Source organism: Bombina bombina, chromosome 1 (assembly GCF_027579735.1).
Source record: "Bombina bombina isolate aBomBom1 chromosome 1, aBomBom1.pri, whole genome shotgun sequence".
Lineage (NCBI taxonomy): Eukaryota > Metazoa > Chordata > Amphibia > Anura > Bombinatoridae > Bombina > Bombina bombina.
The window spans coordinates 1,426,289,378-1,426,312,149 of NC_069499.1; the positions used below are offsets into that span (position 1 = coordinate 1,426,289,378).

The 22,772-nt window shown below is 40.3% G+C and overlaps 1 protein-coding gene across 1 annotated transcript in view; it reads left to right on the top strand.

The window, feature by feature from the left end:
* Positions 1 to 22,772, top strand: part of PRPF3 (pre-mRNA processing factor 3) — a 241,213-nt gene that overhangs the window by 157,688 nt on the left and 60,753 nt on the right. Inside the window, exon 13 of the mRNA XM_053705438.1 lies at positions 16,395 to 16,513. Coding sequence (XP_053561413.1) covers positions 16,395 to 16,513 — 119 coding nt within the window. The remainder of the gene's footprint in view (positions 1 to 16,394; positions 16,514 to 22,772) is intronic.

A 22,772-nucleotide genomic window follows, 5' to 3' on the forward strand; every position in this document is an offset into this window, starting at 1 on the left:
AAGATTGCTATTCTTCCTGATATTTATTGTTTTATACAAGCTTTGGTTCGTATAAAACCTGTCATTAAGTCAATTTCTCCTCCTTGGAGTTTGAATTTGGTTCTGGGAGTTCTTCAAGCTCCTCCCTTTGAACCTATGCATTCATTGGTCATTAAATTACTTTCTTGGAAAAGTTTTGTTCCTTTTGGCCATCTCTTCTGCCAGAAGAGTTTCTGATTTATCTGCTCTTTCTTGTGAGTCTCCTTTTCTGATTTTTCATCAGGATGAGGCGGTGTTGCGAACTTCTTCTGAATTTTTACCTAAAGTTGTGAATTCCAACAACATTAGTAGAGAAATTGTGGTTCCTTCATTATGTCCTTATCCTAAGAATTCTAAGGAGAAATCTTTGCATTCTTTGGATGTTGTTAGAGCTTTGAAATATTAAGTTGAAGCTACTAAGTCTTTCCGAAAGACTTCTAGTCTATTTGTTATCTTTTCCGGTTCTAGAAAAGGCCAGATAGCTTCTGCCATTTCTTTGGCATCTTGGTTGAAATCTTTAATTCATCTTGCCTATGTTGAGTCGGGTAAAACTCCGCCTCAGAGGATTACAGCTCATTCTACCAGGTCAGTTTCTACTTCCTGGGCGTTTAAGAATGAAGTTTCGGTTGATCACATTTGCAAAGTTGCAACTTGGTCCTCTTTGCATATTTTTACTAAATTCTACCATTTTGATGTAATTTCTTCTTCTGAAGCAGTTTTTGGTAGAAAAGTATTTCAGGCAGCAGTTTCAGTATGAATCTTCTGCTTATGTTTTTTTATTAAACTTTATTTTGGGTGTGGATTATTTTCAGCAGGAATTGGCTGTCTTTATTTCTCCAACATAGGTGTGTCCGGTCCACGGCGTCATCCTTACTTGTGGGATATTCTCTTCCCCAACAGGAAATGGCAAAGAGCCCAGCAAAGCTGGTCACATGATCCCTCCTAGGCTCCGCCTACCCCAGTCATTCTCTTTGCCGTTGTACAGGCAACATCTCCACGGAGATGGCTTAGAGTTTTTTAGTGTTTAACTGTAGTTTTTATTATTCAATCAAGAGTTTGTTATTTTGAAATAGTGCTGGTATGTACTATTTACTCAGAAACAGAAAAGAGATGAAGATTTCTGTTTGTATGAGGAAAATGATTTTAGCAACCGTAACTAAAATCCATGGCTGTTCCACACAGGACTGTTGAGAGCAATTAACTTCAGTTGGGGGAACAGTGTGCAGTCTCTTGCTGCTTGAGGTATGACACATTCTAACAAGACGATGTAATGCTGGAAGCTGTCATTTTCCCTATGGGATCCGGTAAGCCATGTTTATTACAATCGTAAATAAGGGCTTCACAAGGGCTTATTAAGACTGTAGACTGTTTCTGGGCTAAATCGATTCATTATTAACACATATTTAGCCTTGAGGAATCATTTTATCTGGGTATTTTGATATAATAATATCGGCAGGCACTGTATTAGACACCTTATTCCTTAGGGGCTTTCCCAAAGCTTAAGCAGAGCCTCATTTTCGCGCCGGTGTGGCGCACTTGTTTTTGAGAGGCATGGCATGCAGTCGCATGTGAGAGGAGCTCTGATACTTAGAAAAGACTTTCTGAAGGCGTCATTTGGTATCGTATTCCCCTTTGGGCTTGGTTGGGTCTCAGCAAAGCAGATACCAGGGACTGTAAAGGGGTTAAAGTTTAAAACGGCTCCGGTTCCGTTATTTTAAGGGTTAAAGCTTCCAAATTTGGTGTGCAATACTTTTAAGGCTTTAAGACACTGTGGTGAAAATTTGGTGAATTTTGAACAATTCCTTCATGTTTTTTCGCAATTGCAGTAATAAAGTGTGTTCAGTTTAAAATTTAAAGTGACAGTAACGGTTTTATTTTAAAACGTTTTTGTACTTTGTTATCAAGTTTATGCCTGTTTAACATGTCTGAACTACCAGATAGACTGTGTTCTGAATGTGGGGAAGCCAGAATTCCTATTCATTTAAATAAATGTGATTTATGTGATAATGACAATGATGCCCAAGATGATTCCTCAAGTGAGGGGAGTAAGCATGGTACTGCATCATTCCCTCCTTCGTCTACACGAGTCTTGCCCACTCAGGAGGCCCCTAGTACATCTAGCGCGCCAATACTCCTTACTATGCAACAATTAACGGCTGTAATGTATAATTCTGTCAAAAACATTTTAGCCAAAATGAACCCTTGTCAGCGTAAGCGTGGCTGCTCTGTTTTAGATACTGAAGAGCATGACGACGCTGATATTAATATCTCTGAAGGGCCCCTAACCCAGTCTGATGGGGCCAGGGAGGTTTTGTCTGAGGGAGAAATTACTGATTCAGGGAACATTTCTCAACAGGCTGAACCTGATGTGATTGCATTTAAATTTAAGTTGGAACATCTCCGCATTCTGCTTAAGGAGGTATTATCCACTCTGGATGATTGTGAAAAGTTGGTCATCCCAGAGAAACTATGTAAAATGGACAAGTTCCTAGAGGTGCCGGGGCTCCCAGAAGCTTTTCCTATACCCAAGCGGGTGGCGGACATTGTTAATAAAGAATGGGAAAGGCCCGGTATTCCTTTCGTCCCTCCCCCCATATTTAAAAAATTGTTTCCTATGGTCGACCCCAGAAAGGACTTATGGCAGACAGTCCCCAAGGTCGAGGGAGCGGTTTCCACTTTAAACAAACGCACCACTATACCCATAGAGGATAGTTGTGCTTTCAAAGATCCTATGGATAAAAAATTAGAAGGTTTGCTTAAAAAGATGTTTGTTCAGCAGGGTTACCTTCTACAACCAATTTCATGCATTGTCCCTGTCGCTACAGCCGCATGTTTCTGGTTCGATGAGCTGATAAAGACGCTCGATAGTGATTCTCCTCCTTATGAGGAGATTATGGACAGAATCAATGCTCTCAAATTGGCTAATTCTTTCACCCTAGACGCCACTTTGCAATTGGCTAGGTTAGCGGCTAAGAATTCTGGGTTTGCTATTGTGGCGCGCAGAGCGCTTTGGTTGAAATCTTGGTCGGCTGATGCGTCTTCCAAGAACAAGCTACTAAACATTCCTTTCAAGGGGAAAACGCTGTTTGGCCCTGACTTGAAAGAGATTATCTCTGATATCACTGGGGGTAAGGGCCACGCCCTTCCTCAGGATCGGCCTTTCAAGGCAAAAAATAGACCTAATTTTCGTCCCTTTCGCAAAAACGGACCAGCCCAAAGTGCTACGTCCTCTAAGCAAGAGGGTAATACTTCTCAAGCCAAGCCAGCTTGGAGACCAATGCAAGGCTGGAACAAGGGAAAGCAGGCCAAGAAACCTGCCACTGCTACCAAGACAGCATGAAATGTTGGCCCCCGATCCGGGACCGGATCTGGTGGGGGGCAGACTATCTCTCTTCGCCCAGGCTTGGGCAAGAGATGTTCTGGATCCTTGGGCGCTAGAAATAGTCTCCCAAGGTTATCTTCTGGAATTCAAGGGACTTCCCCCAAGGGGGAGGTTCCACAGGTCTCAGTTGTCTTCAGACCACATAAAAAGACAGGCGTTCTTACATTGTGTAGAAGACCTGTTAAAAATGGGAGTGATTCATCCTGTTCCATTAAGAGAACAAGGGATGGGGTTCTACTCCAATCTGTTCATAGTTCCCAAAAAAGAGGGAACGTTCAGACCAATCTTAGATCTCAAGATCTTAAACAAGTTTCTCAAGGTCCCATCGTTCAAGATGGAAACCATTCGAACTATTCTTCCTTCCATCCAGGAAGGTCAATTCATGACCACGGTGGATTTAAAGGATGCGTATCTACATATTCCTATCCACAAGGAACATCATCGGTTCCTAAGGTTCGCATTCCTGGACAAACATTACCAGTTCGTGGCGCTTCCTTTCGGATTAGCCACTGCTCCAAGGATTTTCACAAAGGTACTAGGGTCCCTTCTAGCTGTGCTAAGACCAAGGGGCGTTGCGGTAGTACCTTACTTGGACGACATTCTGATTCAAGCGTCGTCCCTTCCTCAAGCAAAGGCTCACACGGACATCGTCCTGGCCTTTCTCAGATCTCACGGATGGAAAGTGAACGTGGAAAAGAGTTCTCTATCCCCGTCAACAAGGGTTCCCTTCTTGGGAACAATTATAGACTCCTTAGAAATGAGGATTTTTCTAACAGAGGCCAGAAAAACGAAACTTCTAGACTCTTGTCGGATACTTCATTCCGTTCCTCTTCCTTCCATAGCTCAGTGCATGGAAGTGATCGGGTTGATGGTAGCGGCAATGGACATAGTTCCTTTTGCGCGCATTCATCTAAGACCATTACAACTGTGCATGCTCAGTCAGTGGAATGGGGACTATACAGACTTGTCTCCGAAGATACAAGTAAATCAGAGGACCAGAGACTCACTCCGTTGGTGGCTGTCCCTGGACAACCTGTCACAAGGGATGACATTCCGCAGACCAGAGTGGGTCATTGTCACGACCGACGCCAGTCTGATGGGCTGGGGCGCGGTCTGGGGATCCCTGAAAGCTCAGGGTCTTTGGTCTCGGGAAGAATCTCTTCTACCGATAAATATTCTGGAACTGAGAGCGATATTCAATGCTCTCAAGGCTTGGCCTCAGCTAGCGAGGACCAAGTTCATACGGTTTCAATCAGACAACATGACAACTGTTGCGTACATCAACCATCAGGGGGGAACAAGGAGTTCCCTAGCGATGGAAGAAGTGACCAAAATCATTCTATGGGCGGAGTCTCACTCCTGTCACCTGTCTGCTATCCACATCCCAGGAGTGGAAAATTGGGAAGCGGATTTTCTGAGTCGTCAGACATTGCATCCGGGGGAGTGGGAACTCCATCCGGAAATCTTTGCCCAAGTCACTCAACTGTGGGGCATTCCAGACATGGATCTGATGGCCTCTCGTCAGAACTTCAAGGTTCCTTGCTACGGGTCCAGATCCAGGGATCCCAAGGCGGCTCTAGTGGATGCACTAGTAGCACCTTGGACCTTCAAACTAGCTTATGTGTTCCCGCCGTTTCCTCTCATCCCCAGGCTGGTAGCCAGGATCAATCAGGAGAGGGCGTCGGTGATCTTGATAGCTCCTGCGTGGCCACGCAGGACTTGGTATGCAGATCTGGTGAATATGTCATCGGCTCCACCTTGGAAGCTACCTTTGAGACGAGACCTTCTTGTTCAGGGTCCGTTCGAACATCCGAATCTGGTTTCACTCCAGCTGACTGCTTGGAGATTGAACGCTTGATTTTATCGAAGCGAGGATTCTCAGATTCGGTTATCGATACTCTTGTTCAGGCCAGAAAGCCTGTAACGAGAAAGATTTACCACAAAATTTGGAAAAAATATATCTGTTGGTGTGAATCTAAAGGATTCCCTTGGGACAAGGTTAAGATTCCTAGGATTCTATCCTTCCTTCAAGAAGGATTGGAAAAAGGGTTATCTGCAAGTTCCCTGAAGGGACAGATTTCTGCCTTGTCGGTGTTACTTCACAAAAAGCTGGCAGCTGTGCCAGATGTTCAAGCCTTTGTTCAGGCTCTGGTTAGAATCAAGCCTGTTTACAAACCTTTGACTCCTCCTTGGAGTCTCAATTTAGTTCTTTCAGTTCTTCAGGGGGTTCCGTTTGAACCCTTACATTCCGTTGATATTAAGTTATTATCTTGGAAAGTTTTGTTTTTAGTTGCAATTTCTTCTGCTAGAAGAGTTTCAGAATTATCTGCTCTGCAGTGTTCTCCTCCTTATCTGGTGTTCCATGCAGATAAGGTGGTTTTACGTACTAAACCTGGTTTTCTTCCAAAAGTTGTTTCTAACAAAAACATTAACCAGGAGATTATCGTACCTTCTCTGTGTCCGAAACCAGTTTCAAAGAAGGAACGTTTGTTGCACAATTTGGATGTTGTTCGCGCTCTAAAATTCTATTTAGATGCTACAAAGGATTTTAGACAAACATCTTCCTTGTTTGTTGTTTATTCCGGTAAAAGGAGAGGTCAAAAAGCAACTTCTACCTCTCTCTCTTTTTGGATTAAAAGCATCATCAGATTGGCTTACGAGACTGCCGGACGGCAGCCTCCCGAAAGAATCACAGCTCATTCCACTAGGGCTGTGGCTTCCACATGGGCCTTCAAGAACGAGGCTTCTGTTGATCAGATATGTAGGGCAGCGACTTGGTCTTCACTGCACACTTTTACCAAATTTTACAAGTTTGATACTTTTGCTTCTTCTGAGGCTATTTTTGGGAGAAAGGTTTTGCAAGCCGTGGTGCCTTCCATTTAGGTGACCTGATTTGCTCCCTCCCTTCATCCGTGTCCTAAAGCTTTGGTATTGGTTCCCACAAGTAAGGATGACGCCGTGGACCGGACACACCTATGTTGGAGAAAACAGAATTTATGTTTACCTGATAAATTACTTTCTCCAACGGTGTGTCCGGTCCACGGCCCGCCCTGGTTTTTTAATCAGGTCTGATAATTTATTTTCTTTAACTACAGTCACCACGGTACCATATGGTTTCTCCTATGCAAATATTCCTCCTTAACGTCGGTCGAATGACTGGGGTAGGCGGAGCCTAGGAGGGATCATGTGACCAGCTTTGCTGGGCTCTTTGCCATTTCCTGTTGGGGAAGAGAATATCCCACAAGTAAGGATGACGCCGTGGACCGGACACACCGTTGGAGAAAGTAATTTATCAGGTAAACATAAATTCTGTTTTTATCCCTCCCTCTCTAGTGACTCTTGTGTGGAAAGATCCACATCTTGGGTAGTCATTATCCCATACGTCACTAGCTCATGGACTCTTGCTAATTACATGAAAGAAAACATAATTTATGTAAGAACTTACCTGATAAATTCATTTCTTTCATATTAGCAAGAGTCCATGAGGCCCACCCCTTTTTTGTGGTGGTTATGATTTTTTTATATAAAGCACAATTATTCCAATTCCTTATTTTATATGCTTTCGCACTTTTTTTATCACCCCACTTCTTGGCTATTCGTTAAACTGAATTGTGGGTGTGGTGAGGGGTGTATTTATAGGCATTTTGAGGTTTGGGAAACTTTGCCCCTCCTGGTAGGAATGTATATCCCATACGTCACTAGCTCATGGACTCTTGCTAATATGAAAGAAATGAATTTATCAGGTAAGTTCTTACATAAATTATGTTTTTCACCCTTGTGTTTCTTCTTTTTCCATTTTCCTTTGGCTGAATGACTGGGATTATGGGCAATGGAAGTGACACTTAACAGCTTTGCTGGGGTGCTCTTTGCTTCCTCCTGCTGGCCAGGAGTCGAATATCCCACTAGTAATTGGAATGACATTGTGGACTTTCCATGTCTGGAAATAAATTTATCAGTTAAGCATAATTTCTTTCATGTAATTGGCAAGAGTCCATGAGCTAGTGACGTATGGGATATACAATCCTTCCAGGAGGGGCAAAGTTTCCCAAACCTCAAAATGCCTGTAAGTACAGCCCTCACCTCACCCACAATTCAGTTTTACAAACTGTGCCTCCTATGGAGGTGGTGAATTAAGTTTGTGCTAAGATTTCTACGTTGATATGCACTTCTCAGCATTTTGAAGCCTGTTTCCTCTGAGTACAGTGAATGTCAGAGGGATGTGAAGGCAGTATCACCTATTGAATGCAATGGTTTTCCTCACTGGGGAACTATTTCATAGGTTCTCTGTTATCAGTCGTAGAGATTCATCTCCTACCTCCCTTTTCAGATCGACGATATACTCTCATATTCCATTACCTCTACTGATAAATGTTTTAGTACTGGTTTGGCTATCTGCTATATGTGGATGGGTGTCTTTTGGTAAGTATATTTTCATTACTTAAGACACTCTCAGCTATTGTTTGGCACTTTATGTATTTATATAAAGTTCTAAATATATGTATTGTACTTATATTTGCCATGATTCAGGTTTTCAGTATATTTCCTTTTGCAGACTATCAGTTTCATATCTGGGAAATATTTTTTATGAAAAATGTATTTCTTACCTGGGGTATAGTCTTTTTCAATTGACTGTCTTTTAAATTCGCGGGCAGAATTAGGTTCGCGAGGGTGCAAAATGCCAAAGATTGAGTCATTCTTGGCGCGAGATTTGTTTTTGGCGTGAAGTTACGTTGTTGACGCAAATTCGTCATTTCCGGTGTCTTAGTTGACCCCAAGTCTTTCACAAGGTTGCGTCATCTATGACTCGAGTGTGTCGTTTCCGGGCGTTTTTGGCGCCAAAAAATATTTTTCTGTTTGTTGTGCGTCATTCTTGGCGCCAAATATTTTCATTATTTAAGACCCCATTCCTATTTGCCTCTTGCCTTTTTTCTATGTCAGAGGGCTATGCTCTTTGCATTTTTTCCCATTTCTGAAACTGCCATATAAGGGAATTGATCATTTTGCTTTATATGTTGTTTTTTCTCTTAAATTTGCAAGATGTCTCAATCTGATTCAGTCTCAGAAATCACTGTTGGAACCCTGCGGCCTGATAACAGTTTTACCAAAGCTAAGTGCATTTGTTGTAAACTTGTGGCGGTTATACCTCCAGCTGTGGTTTGTAATAGTTGTCATGATAAACTTTTACATGCAGAGAATGTATCCATCAGTAGTAGTTCATTACCTGTTGCTGTTCCCTCAACTTCTAATGCACAAGATATACCTGTAAATTTAAAAGAATTTATTGCTGATTCTATTAAGAAGGCTTTGTCTGCCATTCCGCCTTCTAATAAACGTAAAAGGTCTTTTAAAACTTCTCATAAGGTTGATGAAATTTCAAATGACCAGCAACATACTGAATTATCCTTCTCTGATGAGGATCTATCTGATTCAGAAGATCCTGCCTCAGATTTTGACACTGACAAATCCTCTTATTTATTTAAAATGGAGTATATTCATTCTTTGTTAAAAGAAGTGTTGATTACATTAGAAATGGAGGAAACTAGTCCTCTTGATATTAAAACTAGCAAACGTTTAAATTCTGTTTATAAACCTCCTGTGGTTATTCCATAGATTTTTCCAGTTCCTGATGCTATTTCTGATATGATTTCTAACGAATGGAATAGGCCTGGTGGTACTTTTATTCCTTCTTCAAGGTTTAAAAAATTGTATCCTTTGCCAGCAGTTAGATTGGAGTTTTGGGAAAAGATCCCCAAAGTTGATGGGGCTCTCTCTACTAATTCCAAACCAAATACTATTTCTACGGAAGATAGTACTTCTTTTAAAGATCCTTTAGATAGGAAACTTGAATCTTATCTAAGGAAGCTTATTTATATTCAGGTCATCATCTTAGGCCTGCAATTTCTTTGGCTGATGTTGCAGCTGCTTCAACTTTTTGGTTGGAAACTTTAGCGCAACAAGTATCGGATCATGATTTGTCTAGCATTGTTAAGTTGATTCAACATGCTAATAATTTCATTTGTGATGCCATTTTTGATATTATCAAAAATGATGTTAAATCTATGTCTTTAGCTAGAAGAGCTTTGTGGCTCAAATCTTGGAATGCTGATATGACTTCTAAGTCCAGATTGCTATCTTTCTTTCCAAGGAAATAAATTATTTGGTTCTCAGTTGGATTCAATAATTTCAACTGTCACTGGGGGGATAGGGAGTTTTTTTGCCTCAGGATAAAAGACCTAAGGGTAAATCTAAAGCTTCTAACTGTTTTCGTTCCTTTTGACTGTTTCCAATTGGAAACCTTCTTCAAATTGGAATAAATCCAAGCCATTTAAGAGATCAAAGCCAGCCCCCAAGTCTGCATGAAGGTCCGGCCCTCATTCCAGCTCAGCTGGTAGGGGGCAGATTAAAATTTTTCAAAGATGTTTGGATTAATTCGGTCCAAAATCATTGGATTCAGAGTATTGTCTCTCGGGTACAGAATAGGATTCAGAGTAAGACCGCCTGTGAGAAGATTTTTACTCTCACGCATTCCATCAAACCTAGTAAAGGCTCAGGCTTTCCTGAAGTGTGTTTCAGACCTGGAGTTATCAGGGGTAATCATTCCAGTTCCTTTTCAGGAACAGGGTCTGGGGTTTTATTTAAATCTATTCATTGTCCCAAAGAAAGAAAATTCATTCAGACCAGTTTTGGATCTAAAGATTTTGAATCGATATGTAAGAGTACCAACTTTCAATATGGTGACTATAAGGACTATTCTGCCTTTTGTTCAGCAAGGGCATTATATGTCCACAATAGACTTACAGGATGCATATCTTCATATTCCAATTCATCCAGATCACTATCAGTTCCAGAGATTCTCTTTTCTAGGCAAACATTACCAATTTGTTGCTCTTCCTTTTGGCCTAGCGACAGCTCCAAGAATCTTTTCAAAGGTTCTAGGTGCCCTACTCTCTGTAATCAGAGAGCGGGGTATTGCAGCGTTTCCTTATTTGGACATTATCTTGGTACTCGCTCAGTCTTTACATTCTGCAGAATCTCACACGAATCAACTAGTGTTGTTTCTTCGAAAACATGGTTGGAGGATCAATTTACCAAAAAGTTCTTTGATTCCTCAGACGAAGGTAACCTTTTTAGGTTTCTAGATTCAGTGTCCATGACTTTGTCTCTAACAGACAAGAGACGTTTGAAATTGGTTGCAGCCTGTCGGAAACTTTAGTCTCCGTCATTCACTTCAGTAGCTATGTGCATGGAAGTTTTAGGTCTCATGACTGCAGCATCGGACGCGATCCCCTTTGCTTGTTTTCATATGAGACCTCTCCAGCTTTGTATGCTGAACCAATGGTGCAGGGATTATACAAGGATATCACAATTAATTTCCTTAAATCCCAATGTTCAACTTTCTCTGACTTGGTGGTTAGATCACCATTGTATAATTCTAGGGGCCTCTTTTGTTCATCCAACCTGGACTGTGATCACAACAGATGCGAGTCTTTCAGGTTGGGGAGCTGTTTGGGGATCTCTGACAGCACAAGGGGTTTGGAAATCTCAAGAGGCGAGATTACCAATCAATATTTTGGAACTCCGTGCGATTCTCAGGGCTCTTCAGTTTTGGCCTCTGTTGAAGAGAGAACCGTTCATTTGTTTTCAGACAGACAATATCAACATATAACTGTGGCATATGTCAATCATCAGGGTGGGACTCACAGTCCTCAAGCTATGAAAGAAGTAGCTCGGATACTTGTTTGGACGGAATCCAGCTCCTGTCTAATTTCTGCGGTTCATATCCCAGGTATAGACAATTGGGAACCCATATGTGTTTTCTCAAGTTGTTCAGATGTGGAGTGTTCCAGAAATAGATATGATGGCATCTCATCTAAACAAAAAACTTCCCAGGTACTTGTCCAGGTCCAGGGATCCTCAGGCGGAAGCAGTGGATGCATTGACACTTCCTTGGTGTTATCAACCTGCTTATATTTTCCCGCCTCTAGTTCTTCTTCCAAGAGTGATCTCCAAAATCATCATGGAGCAATAGTTTGTGCTGCTGGTGGCTCCAGCATGGCCTCACAGGTTTTGGTATGCGGATCTTGTTCGGTTGTCCAGTTGCCAAACTTGGCCACTTCCATTAAGGCCAGACCTATCTCAAGGTCCGTTTTTCCATCAGGATCTCAAATCATTAAATTTGAAGGTATGGAAATTGAACTATTAGTGCTTAGTCATAGAGGTTTCTCTGACTAATACTATGTTGCAGGCTTGTAAATCTGTTTCTAGAAAGATTTATTATCGAGTTTGGAAGACTTACATTTCATGGTGTTCTTCTCATAAATTCTCTTGGCATTCTTTTAGAATTCCTAGAATTTTACAGTTTCTTCAGGATGGTTTGGATAAAGGTTTGTCTGCAAGTTCCTTCAAAGGACAAATCTCTGCTCTTTCTGTTTTATTTCACAAAAAGATTGCTAAACTTCCAGATATAAATTGTTTTGTGCAGGCTTTGGTTCGTATCAAGCCTGTTATTAAATCAATATCTCCTCCTTGGAGTCTTAATTTGGTTTTGAAGGCTTTACAGGCTCCTTCGTTTGAGCCTATGCATTATTTGGACATTAAACTACTTTCTTGGAAAGTGTTGTTTCTTTTGGCCATCTCTTCTGCTTGAAGAGTTTCTGAATTATCTGCGCTCTTGTGAATCTCCTTTTCTGATTTTTCATCAGGATAAGGCAGTTTTGCGGACTTCATTTAAATTCTTACCTACGGTTGTTAATTAATAGAGAAATTGTTGTTCCTTCCTTGTGTCCTAATCCCAAGAATTCTTTGGAGAGATCTTTACATTCTTTGGATATGGTGAGAGCTTTGAAATATTATGTTAAAACTACTAAAGATTTCAGGAAGACTTCTAGACAATTTATCTTTTCTGGTTCCAGGAAAGGTCAGAAGGCTTCTGCCGTTTCCTTGGCCTTGTGGTTAAAACTTTTGATTCATCAAGCCTATTTGGAGTCGGGTCAAGCCCCGCCTCAGAGAATTACAGCTCATTCTACTAGATCAGTTTCCACTTCCTAGGCTTTTAAGAATGAAGCTTCAGTTGATCAGATTTGCAAAGCTGCTACTTGGTCTTCTTTGCATACATTTACTAAATTCTACCATTTTGATGTATTTGCTTCTTCTGAGGCAGTTTTTGGTAGAAAAGTTCTTCAGGCAGCTGTTTCAGTTTGATTTTTCTGATTTTGATTTAAGTTTTTTCCTCACATTTATGAGAATTAACTTATATTTTGGGTTGTGGATTATTTTTTCAGCGGAAAATGGCTGTTTTTTTTTTTATCCCTCCCTCTCTAGTGACTCTTGCGTGGAGTTCCACATCTTGGGTATTGCTATCCCATACGTCACTAGCTCATGGACTCTTGCCAATTATATGAAAGAAAACATAACTTCTGTAAGAACTTACCTGATAAATTATTTTATTCTATATTGGCAAGAGTCCATGAGGCCCACCCCCTTTTTTTATGGTGGTTATGATTTTTTTGTATAAAGCACAATTATTTCCAGATTCCTTTGTTGATGCTTTTTACTCCTTTCTTTATCACCCCACTTCTTGGCTATTCGTTAAACTGAATTGTGGGTGTGGTGAGGGGTTTATTTATAGGCATTTTGAGGTTTGGGAAACTTTGCCCTTCCTGGTAGGATTGTATATCTCATACGTCACTAGCTCATGGACTCTTGCCAATATGAAAGAAATTAATTTATCAGGTAAGTTCTAACATAAATTATGTTTTTTTATTTTTTTAATATTCCATCTGTGTGACTTGACCTGTGCCGACTCAGACCTATCATCCCATATTTACTCTTATAGTATTACTAGTAGAATGGAGAGTGCTGGCTAGGGCATCCTTTTATTTCCTTTCTTTTCTATATTCTCATATATCTAATTGTAATTGAGATATACAGTTGTATGCGAAAGTTTAGGCACCCCTGATAATTTCCATCATTTTCATTTATAAATAATTGGGTGTTTGGAACAGCAATTTAATTTTTGATCTATCACATAACTAAAGGACACAGTAATATTTTTTTAGTAGTGAAATTAGGTTTATTGGATTAACTGAAAATGTGCAATATGCATCAAAACAACATTAGACAGGTACATAAATTTGGGCACCCCAACAGAAATATTGCATCAATGTTTAGTAGAGCCTCCTTTAATAGAAATAACAGCCTCTAGATGCTTCCTATAGCCTGTAATGAGTGTCTGGATTCTGGATCATTCCTCCTTGCAAAACATCTCCAGTTAAAGTGTCCGTAAACTTTAAAAATAATGTTATATAATTCTGCACATAGTGCAGAATTATATAACATTATATTAGCCAAACATTTATAAAACATAATTTCCCCTATTAATTAAAAAAAAAAACGCTGTTTCACAGACCCGCTCCCTGCTGAGCGGGTCTGTTATATTTACTCAGCGCATCGGGCCAGCTGTATAGTCACAGCATGGCCCGACCGCGCCATAAGACTAAGTGCAGCTCGCTCCTGTGACAGGAGCAAGCTGCACTTAGTCTTATGGCGCGGTCGGGCCGGGCTGTGACTATACAGCTGGCCCGATGCGCTGAGTAAATATAACCGACCCGCTCAGCATAGAGCGGGTCTGTGAAACAGCGTTTTTAAAAAAAAAAAATTATAGGGGAAATTATGTTTTATAAATGTTTGGCTAATATAATGTTATATAATTCTGCACTATGTGCAGAATTATATAACATTATTTTTAAGGTTTACTGTCCCTTTAAGTTAGGTTTTATGGTTGCCGAGCATGGACAGCCTGCTTCAAATCACCCCACAGATTTTCAATGATATTCAGGTCTGGGGACTGGGATGGCCATTCCAGAACATTGTACTTGTTCCTCTGCATAAATGCCAGAGTAGATTCTGAGCAGTGTTTTGGGTCGTTGTCTTGTTGAAATATCCAGCTCCGGCGTAACCTCAACTTTGTGACTGTTTCCTCAACATTATTCTCAAGTATCTGCTGATATTGAGTGGAATCCATGCGACCCTCAACTTTAACAAGATTCCCAGTACTGGCACTGGCCACACAGCCCCACAGCATGATGAAACATCCACCAAATTTTACTGTGGCTAGCAAGTGTTTGTCTTGGAACGCTGTGTTCTTTTGCCGCCATGCATAACGCCCCTTGTTATGACCAAATAACTCAATAACAGCACCTTCTTTCAAAATGAAGCTGGCTTGTCCATATGTGCGTTTGCATACCTCAAGCGACTCTGTTTGTAGCGTGTGTGCAGAAAAGGCTTCTTCCGCATCACTCTCCCATACGCTGAATCGTTGAACGATGCACAGTGACACCATCTGCAGTAAGATGATGTTGTAGGTCTTTGGAGGTGGGCTGTGGGCTGTTTTTGACCATTATCACCATCCTTTGCCTCTCCAATATTTTACTTCTGGCCTTAACAAGAGCTGTATCATATAACATTGAAAGCACTCCGCATCCCTTGTCTTCCACCCTGTGCTTTGAAGGAGACTACCGTTTTCGTCCTTACTCGTTCTCTGTGACGCTGACCCGTATACACAGGATCAGCAGTCCTTGCCGGAACAGCAGGGTATTCCTCACACTGTGCAGGTGTCACTTCCTCAGGGGTCCCAAGATAACAAGAACTGTGCCTGTGGTCATCCATTTCCTCATTATGTTCCTCACAGTGGACACTGACAGCTTAAATCTCTGCAACAGCTTTTTGTAGCCTTCCCCTAAACCATAATGTTGAACAATCTTTGTTTTCAGGTCATTTGAGAGTTGTTTTGAGGCCCCCATGTTGCCACTCTTCAGAGGAGAGTCAAAGAGAATGACAACTTGCAATTGGCCACCTTAAATACCTTTTCTCATGATTGGATGCACCTGTCTATGAAGTTCAAGGCTTAATGGGCTCACTAAACCAATTGTGTGTTCCAATTTATCAATGCTAGGTAGTTACAGGTATTCAATTGAACAAAATGACAAGGGTGCCCAATTTATGCACCTGTCTAATTTTGTTTTGATGCATATTGCACATTTTCTGTTAATCCAAGAAACCTCATTTCACTACTGAAATATTACTGTGTCCTTCAGTTATTTGATATTTCAAAATGAAATTGCTGATCCAAACACCCAATTATTTATAAATGAAAATCATGTAAATAGTCAGGGGTGCCTAAACATTTGTGTGTATATGTATATATGTGTATATATACAGTATGTGTGTGTGTGTATATATGTATGTGTGTATATATACAGTATGTGTGTATGTATTGCAAAATAAAGATGAAAATGCAAGTTACAATCTTCATACCTGACATGGTACTTTGTCAGTAAATCTGCTCAACTAGCACAGTGCTAGATTAATTGCACCTGATGTGTGGCCCCTGCACATCAATACCTTCAGAATCCTCTTCTTGCGAGCAGTGTTTTTCCTTAGGCCAAATAACAGTACTCGTGTTTAGAGTATAGATCCATGTACCACTGTCTGACAAAAAGACAGTTTGCTTTTAAACATATATTTTTTAGCCTTTTCAGCCATATTATTTCAATGTATGTAATGGCTCAGGAAGCTTAAGTTTGATTTTAAACAACTAAACTATCTTGTTTTAATTGTATTTATTTTTTTGTAATGCATGTTCCTATACTTGAAGCAATGTGTTTTTGTTTGGTACAACTTCCACAGCTGTATTGGACTTGTGTAGACTTGTGCATGTGCAAATCCAGATCTTAGTGTGTTGCACTTTCTGGCTCCAGAAAGAGCCAAATGCCACAGGCGACCACCTTCTTCTGCATTCAGCAGTGAACCAAACTGCCAAATGCACATTTCTAGTAGAGTATGATATGCTCTGAAAATCAGAGCATTAGTAGTGTGTAATGAATACTACAGTAGTAGTTTGTTTAATGTGCAACATGTTTACGTTCTGCTCTTGTAAGGAGACCTTTTCAGTTTATCCACAATATATTATTAATATAAATGTTTTGTGTTTCAGTATTAGAAATCTTAGTAACCCATCTAAAAAATTCAAGATTGAAGCCAATGCAGGCCAACTGTATCTTACAGGAGTGGTAGTTTTGCACAAGGATGTCAACGTTGTGGTGGTGGAAGGAGGTAAGTTAAATACCTACATAATTCAGACTTTAGGCCTTTTGTTTTGAAGAAAGTGAAAATAGAAAAGATGAGAGAGGTTCTATTAGTTATGATCCCCACAGATGTAGAAAATTGCATAATTAACAAGTGGACAATGAAAAGATAAGGCAAACTAATTTCAAATAAGCAGTAGACCTTTTTTTTCTGACAAATTTATTTTCTCTAATTTTCTGGCCCCTGTATCATGTTACAGACATCAGCCAATCACAGACTAGTATACTTAAACCCTGTGAGCTTGTGCGCATGCTCAGCAGGACCTTTCCCCCCCAGAAAGTGTGTATATAAAAAGACTGCAACATTTGATAAAAGAAGTAAATTGGAAAGTGTCTTAAAACTGCTGATCTATCGGAATCATAAAAGTTTATTTTGACTTCTTGAGTGTCCCTTTATATTTGTACTTGGACAATAGGTTTATAGGAATAAAATGCTTTGTATGCTTCCCCTTCTGCACATTTGAGAGTTAATGGAACCTTACAGAATATCTATAACTTATGGTATAGGTCGAGGATGCCCTTTATCTCCTTTGTTTTTCATTTGGGTAATAAAAGCATTAATGATTAAAATGACAAAGTAATATATTATTTTTTTTTTTCCTTTTAATGTTTCCCAAATGACTTGATACATTTATTGCACAGTATTAAATGTTTGGGAAATTATTCTGAAATATATGCCCAATTAATTGGACTGACCCTACAGAAAGAGCAGACCTGCTCATGCTATAGCTTTCTTTACACAGAGCCTACTAGTTACAGATACTAAAAGCTATTTTTACCACTCCACACTAGCATGTCAATTTATGCTGTTATCTCCTGTTTACATAACTTTTCATCAGAGCATACAGACATGTTCATATTTTCAGTCTAGGTGGCAGTTTCAAATAATAAAATAAATGTAAAGGATATGTTTGTAAGCTATTTAATACACTCCAGCAGGTAAAATGGATCATTGGGAACACATTAAAGGGGAGTAAAATGTACAGTACAATGTCCCTTTAAGATACATATGAATGTGTCAGTTTAGTTAACAAACTATACTGAAATTCAAACCTTTTCCAACCCCAAGCAGTTTGAATTTCAGAATAGTTTGTCCAATTTTAAGGAAGCAAATATTCCAAAATCCAGCTCGGAGAGGGGATGGGACCAAGTGTAAACAGCCATATCTTATGTCATTTAGGCAATATTTACTTGTTGTTATAATAGCGCTTATTTTTATTTTGATGTGCCTACAAGTAATAACTGATTATTTTTTTATTTATTTGTAATTATTATACAAAATTTTGGGTCCAAATCAAACATGATCTCTTATATTCTTAGCACATAGGCACACTGTTTTGGATACCTGCAAATAAAAATCCTTTAATTCTCTACAACTGTAAAAAAAAGGAAAAACAATATTAAATTTGGTTGAAAATATCCTTTGGTCCTATCCTCAACCCTTTCATTACCACGACTTCCAGACAAAAACTTGCCCAAAACACCATAGCATTTTTAGCATTTTTGCTATCACTCCATTAAAACAGAAATAGAGCCTTGTTTCTCTTACTTGGTGTATTCAGTCCACGGATTCATCCTTACTTGTGGGATATTCTCAATCCCTACAGGAAGTGGCAAAGAGAGCACACAGCAAAGCTGTCCATATAGCTCCCCTCAGGCTCCGCCCCCCCCAGTCATTCTCTTTGCCGCTCTAACAAGTAGCATCTCCACGGGAGGGTAAAGAGTATGTGGTGTTAGATTTGTAGTTTTTATTTCTTCAATCAAGAGTTTGTTATTTTAAAATAGTGCCGGTTTGTACTATTTACTCTGAGGCAGAAAGTGATGAAGATTTCTGCTGAGAGTAAAAAGATTTTAGCATGTTGTAACTAAAATCCATTGCTGTTCCCACACAGGACTGTTGAGTACCGGAGAACTTCAGTTGGGGGGAACAGTTTGCAGGCTTAACTGCTTAAGGTATGCTCAGTCATTTATTTCTAACAAGACCTGGTAATGCTAGAAGACTGACAGAGATCCCCATGAGGGAAGGTAAGCCATTTTCTGAAACACAGTACTGGTAGACACTGTGATGGGCTAAATCGATTATTTTATTGATGGAATATTATATTTATTTAAGTGTTTGAAACGTTGTAAACACTTTTTGGGGTTTTTATTTCGCCTGGCATATTATCAGACGCCTAGTCTGACTTAGGAAGGCCCCATAACTCTGGACTGAAGGGGGAGGGGGCCTCATTTTCGCGCAGTTGATTTTCAAGATAACTCATGCAGCTTCATGTGTAGAGTCCTGAGAGTGCAGGAGGACATCAAGGAGGCTTATATTTCTGCTACAAATAACCCTAAGGGAAGGTAGGGCTGCAGCAAAGACTGTGGCACCGTGCTGTAGTGTGTTAAAACGGTTGTTTACTGCAATTTGCTCCGGTTTGGTCAATAAGGGGTTAATTGATTTAAAAATTTGTGTGCAATCATTTCAAAGCATTGGGATCATGTGTTGAAATTTTCATAAAGATCGGATGTTTTTTGGTGATTTGGAAAAAAAAGTGTGTGCTTTTTATTATTTAAAGACACAGTAACGTTTTTTCAAAAAGTGATTTTTTCTGTATTGTAGTGCTGTATAAGTATGTCAAACATGTCTGAGACTTCAGATAGACCTTGTTCTTTATGTTTGAAAGCCATGGCGGTACCCCCATTGCATTTATGTGTAAAGTGTGCTAAAACATCTAAGCATTTTAAAGACCATCCAGTGACACTTAAAAATGTAGCCCAAGATGATTCTTTAACAGAGGGTAATGAGGATAGTCCTTCTTCCTCTCCCCATGTGTCTACACCAGTTACGCCCGCGCAAGCGATGCCTAGTACCTCTAGCGCATTGGCCCCTATTACTTTACAACAATTAGCAGCAGTGATGGATAATTCCCTTGCAGCATTTTTATCCAAACTGCCAGTTTTTCCAAGAAAGCGCGATAGCTCCGTTTTAAATACAGAGGATGAGCAATCAGATGCTGTGGATAATTTATCTGTAGTACCCTCACAAAACTCAGAAGTAGCGGTGAGGGAAGGTCTGTCTGAGGGAGAAATTGCTGATACAGGAAAAGTTTCTCAGCGGGCAGATTCAGATTCCTTAGCGTTTAAATTTAAGCTGGAACACCTCCGCGTACTGCTTAAGGAGGTTTTAGTTACGCTGGATGATTGTGACCCCATGTTGGTCCCAGAAAAATTGTGTAAGATGGACAGGTTTTTAGAGGTCCCCGTATACACTGAGGCATTTCCGATCCCAAAGAGGGTGGCGGATATTGTGACTAGGGAGTGGGAGAGACCAGGTGTACCCTTTGTCCCCCCCCCCTATCTTTAAGAAAATGTTCCCCATAAATGACCCCAGGCGGGACGAGTGGCAGACGGTCCCTAAGTTGGAGGGGGCAGTTTCAACACTTGCTAAGCGTACAACTATACCAATAGAGGACAGTTGTGCTTTCAAAGATCCTATGGATAAAAAATTGGAAGGATTGCTGAAGAAAATTTTTGTTCAGCAAGGTTTTCTTCTTCAACCAATTGCCTGCATAATTCCTGTAACTACTGCAGCGGCTTTTTGGTTTGAGGCCCTGGAGGAGTCTCTTCAGAGGGAGACTTCATACGATGAGGTCATGGATAGAATTCATGCTCTAAAGCTGGCTAATTCTTTTATCACTGATGCCGCTTTCCAGTTAGCTAAACTAGCGGCGAAAAACTCCATGGTTTTGCCATCATGGCGCGAAGAGCGCTTTGGCTCAAATCATGGTCGGCGGATGTGTCGTCCAAAACAAAACTGTTAAATATTCCCTTCAAGGGGAAGACTCTTTTCGGCCCAGAGCTGAAAGAAATTATTTCAGATATCACTGGGGGCAAGGGTCATGCCCTTCCACAAGATAGGCCGTTTAAGGCCAAAAACAAGGCTAATTTCTCTTGTTAGGTGTATCCAGTCCACGGATCATCCATTACTTGTGGGATATTCTCCTTCCCAACAGGAAGTTGCAAGAGGATCACCCACAGCAGAGCTGCTATATAGCTCCTCCCCTAACTGCCATATCCAGTCATTCTCTTGCAAGCTCTCAACATAGCTGGAGGTAGTTAGAGGAAAGTGTTAAAATATAGTTAGTTTTTTCTTCAATCAAAAGTTTGTTTTTAAATGGTACCGGAGTGTACTGTTTTTATCTCAGGCAGCATTTAGAAGAAGAATCTGCCTGCGTTTTTCTATGATCTTAGCAGAAGTAACTAAGATCCACTGCCGTTCTCACATATGTCTGAGGAGTGAGGTAACTTCAGAGGGAGAATGGCGTGCAGGGTATCCTGCAATAAGGTATGTGCAGTTAAGTTTTTCTAGGGATGGAATTTGCTAGAAAATGCTGCTGATACCGGATTAATGTAAGTTAAAGCCTAAATACAGTGATTTAATAGCGACTAGTATCAGGCTTCCTATCAGAGGTATATACTCTGATTAATGTGCAATATAAAACGTTTGTTGGCATGTTTAATCGTTTTTATATATGCTATGGTGATAAAACTTATTGGGGCCTAGTTTTTTCCACATGGCTGGCTTTATTTTTGCCTAGAAACAGTTTCCTGAGGCTTTCCACTGTTATAGTATAAAAGTTACAGTTGGTGCAGTTAAAATTACAAACTGTGACATTCAGCTTCCCTCAGCAGTCCCCTGCATGCTATAGGACATCTCTGAAGGGCTCAAAAGGCTTCAAAAGTAGGAGCTCAGTTGTTATGACTGTTTAAAAAACATATTTTCTCTTGTTAAGTGTATCCAGTCCACGGATCATCCATTACTTATGGGATATTCTCCTTCCCAACAGGAAGTTGCAAGAGGATCACCCACAGCAGAGCTGCTATATAGCTCCTCCCCTCACTGCCATATCCAGTCATTCTCTTGCAACTCTCAACTAAAATGGAGGTCGTAAGAGGACTGTGGTGTTTTATACTTAGTTTATTTCTTCAATCAAAAGTTTGTTATTTTTAAATGGTACCGGAGTGTACTGTTTATCTCAGGCAGTATTTGGAAGAAGAATCTGACTGCGTTTTCTATGATCTTAGCAGAAGTAACTAAGATCCTTTGCTATTCTCACATATTCTGAGGAGTGAGGTAACTTCAGAGGGGGAATAGCGTGCAGGTTTTCCTGCAATAAGGTATGTGCAGTTAAAATATTTTTCTAGGGATGGAATTTGCTAGAAAATGCTGCTGATACCGAAGTAATGTAAGTAAAGCCTTAAATGCAGTGATAGCGACTGGTATCATGCTTATTAATAGAGATACATACTCTTATAAAAGTGTATTTTAAAACGTTTGCTGGCATGTTTAATCGTTTTTTATATATGTTTGGTGATAAAACTTATTGGGGCCTAGTTTTTTCCACATGGCTGGCTTGAATTTTGCCTAGAAACAGTTCCTTGAGGCTTTCCACTGTTGTAATATGAGTGGGAGGGGCCTATTTTAGCGCTTTTTTTGCGCAGCAAAAATTACAGACACAGACATCCAGCTTCTTCCTGCATGTTCCAGGACTTCTCTGAAGGGCTCAAAAGGCTTCAAAAGTCGTATTGAGGGAGGTAAAAAGCCACAGTAGAGCTGTGGCAGTTGTTGTGACTGTTTAAAAAACGTTTTTGTCATTTGTTATTCCCTTTTTGGCATTAAGGGGTTAATCATCCATTTGCAAGTGGGTGCAATGCTCTGCTAACTTGTTACATACACTGTAAACATTTCGTTAGTGTAACTGCCTTTTTTCACTGTTATTTCAAATTTGGAAAAAAATTTGTGTTTCTTAAAGGCGCAGTAACGTTTTTTAAATTGCTTGTAAACTTGTTTAAAGTGTTTTCCAAGCTTGCTAGTCTCATTGCTAGTCTGTTTAAACATGTCTGATACAGAGGAACCTACTTGTTCATTATGTTTGAAAGCCATGGTGGAGCCCCATAGGAGAATGTGTACTAAATGTATTGATTTCACCTTAAACAGTAAAGATCAGTCTTTATCTATAAAAGAATTATCACCAGAGGGTTCTGTCGAGGGGGATGTTATGCCGACTAACTCTCCCCACGTGTCAGACCCTTCGCCTCCCGCTCAGGGGACGCACGCTAATATGGTGCCAATTACATCAGGGACGCCCATAGCGATTACCTTGCAGGACATGGCTGCAATCATGAATAATACCCTGTCAGAGGTATTATCTAGATTGCCTGAATTAAGAGGCAAGCGCGATAGC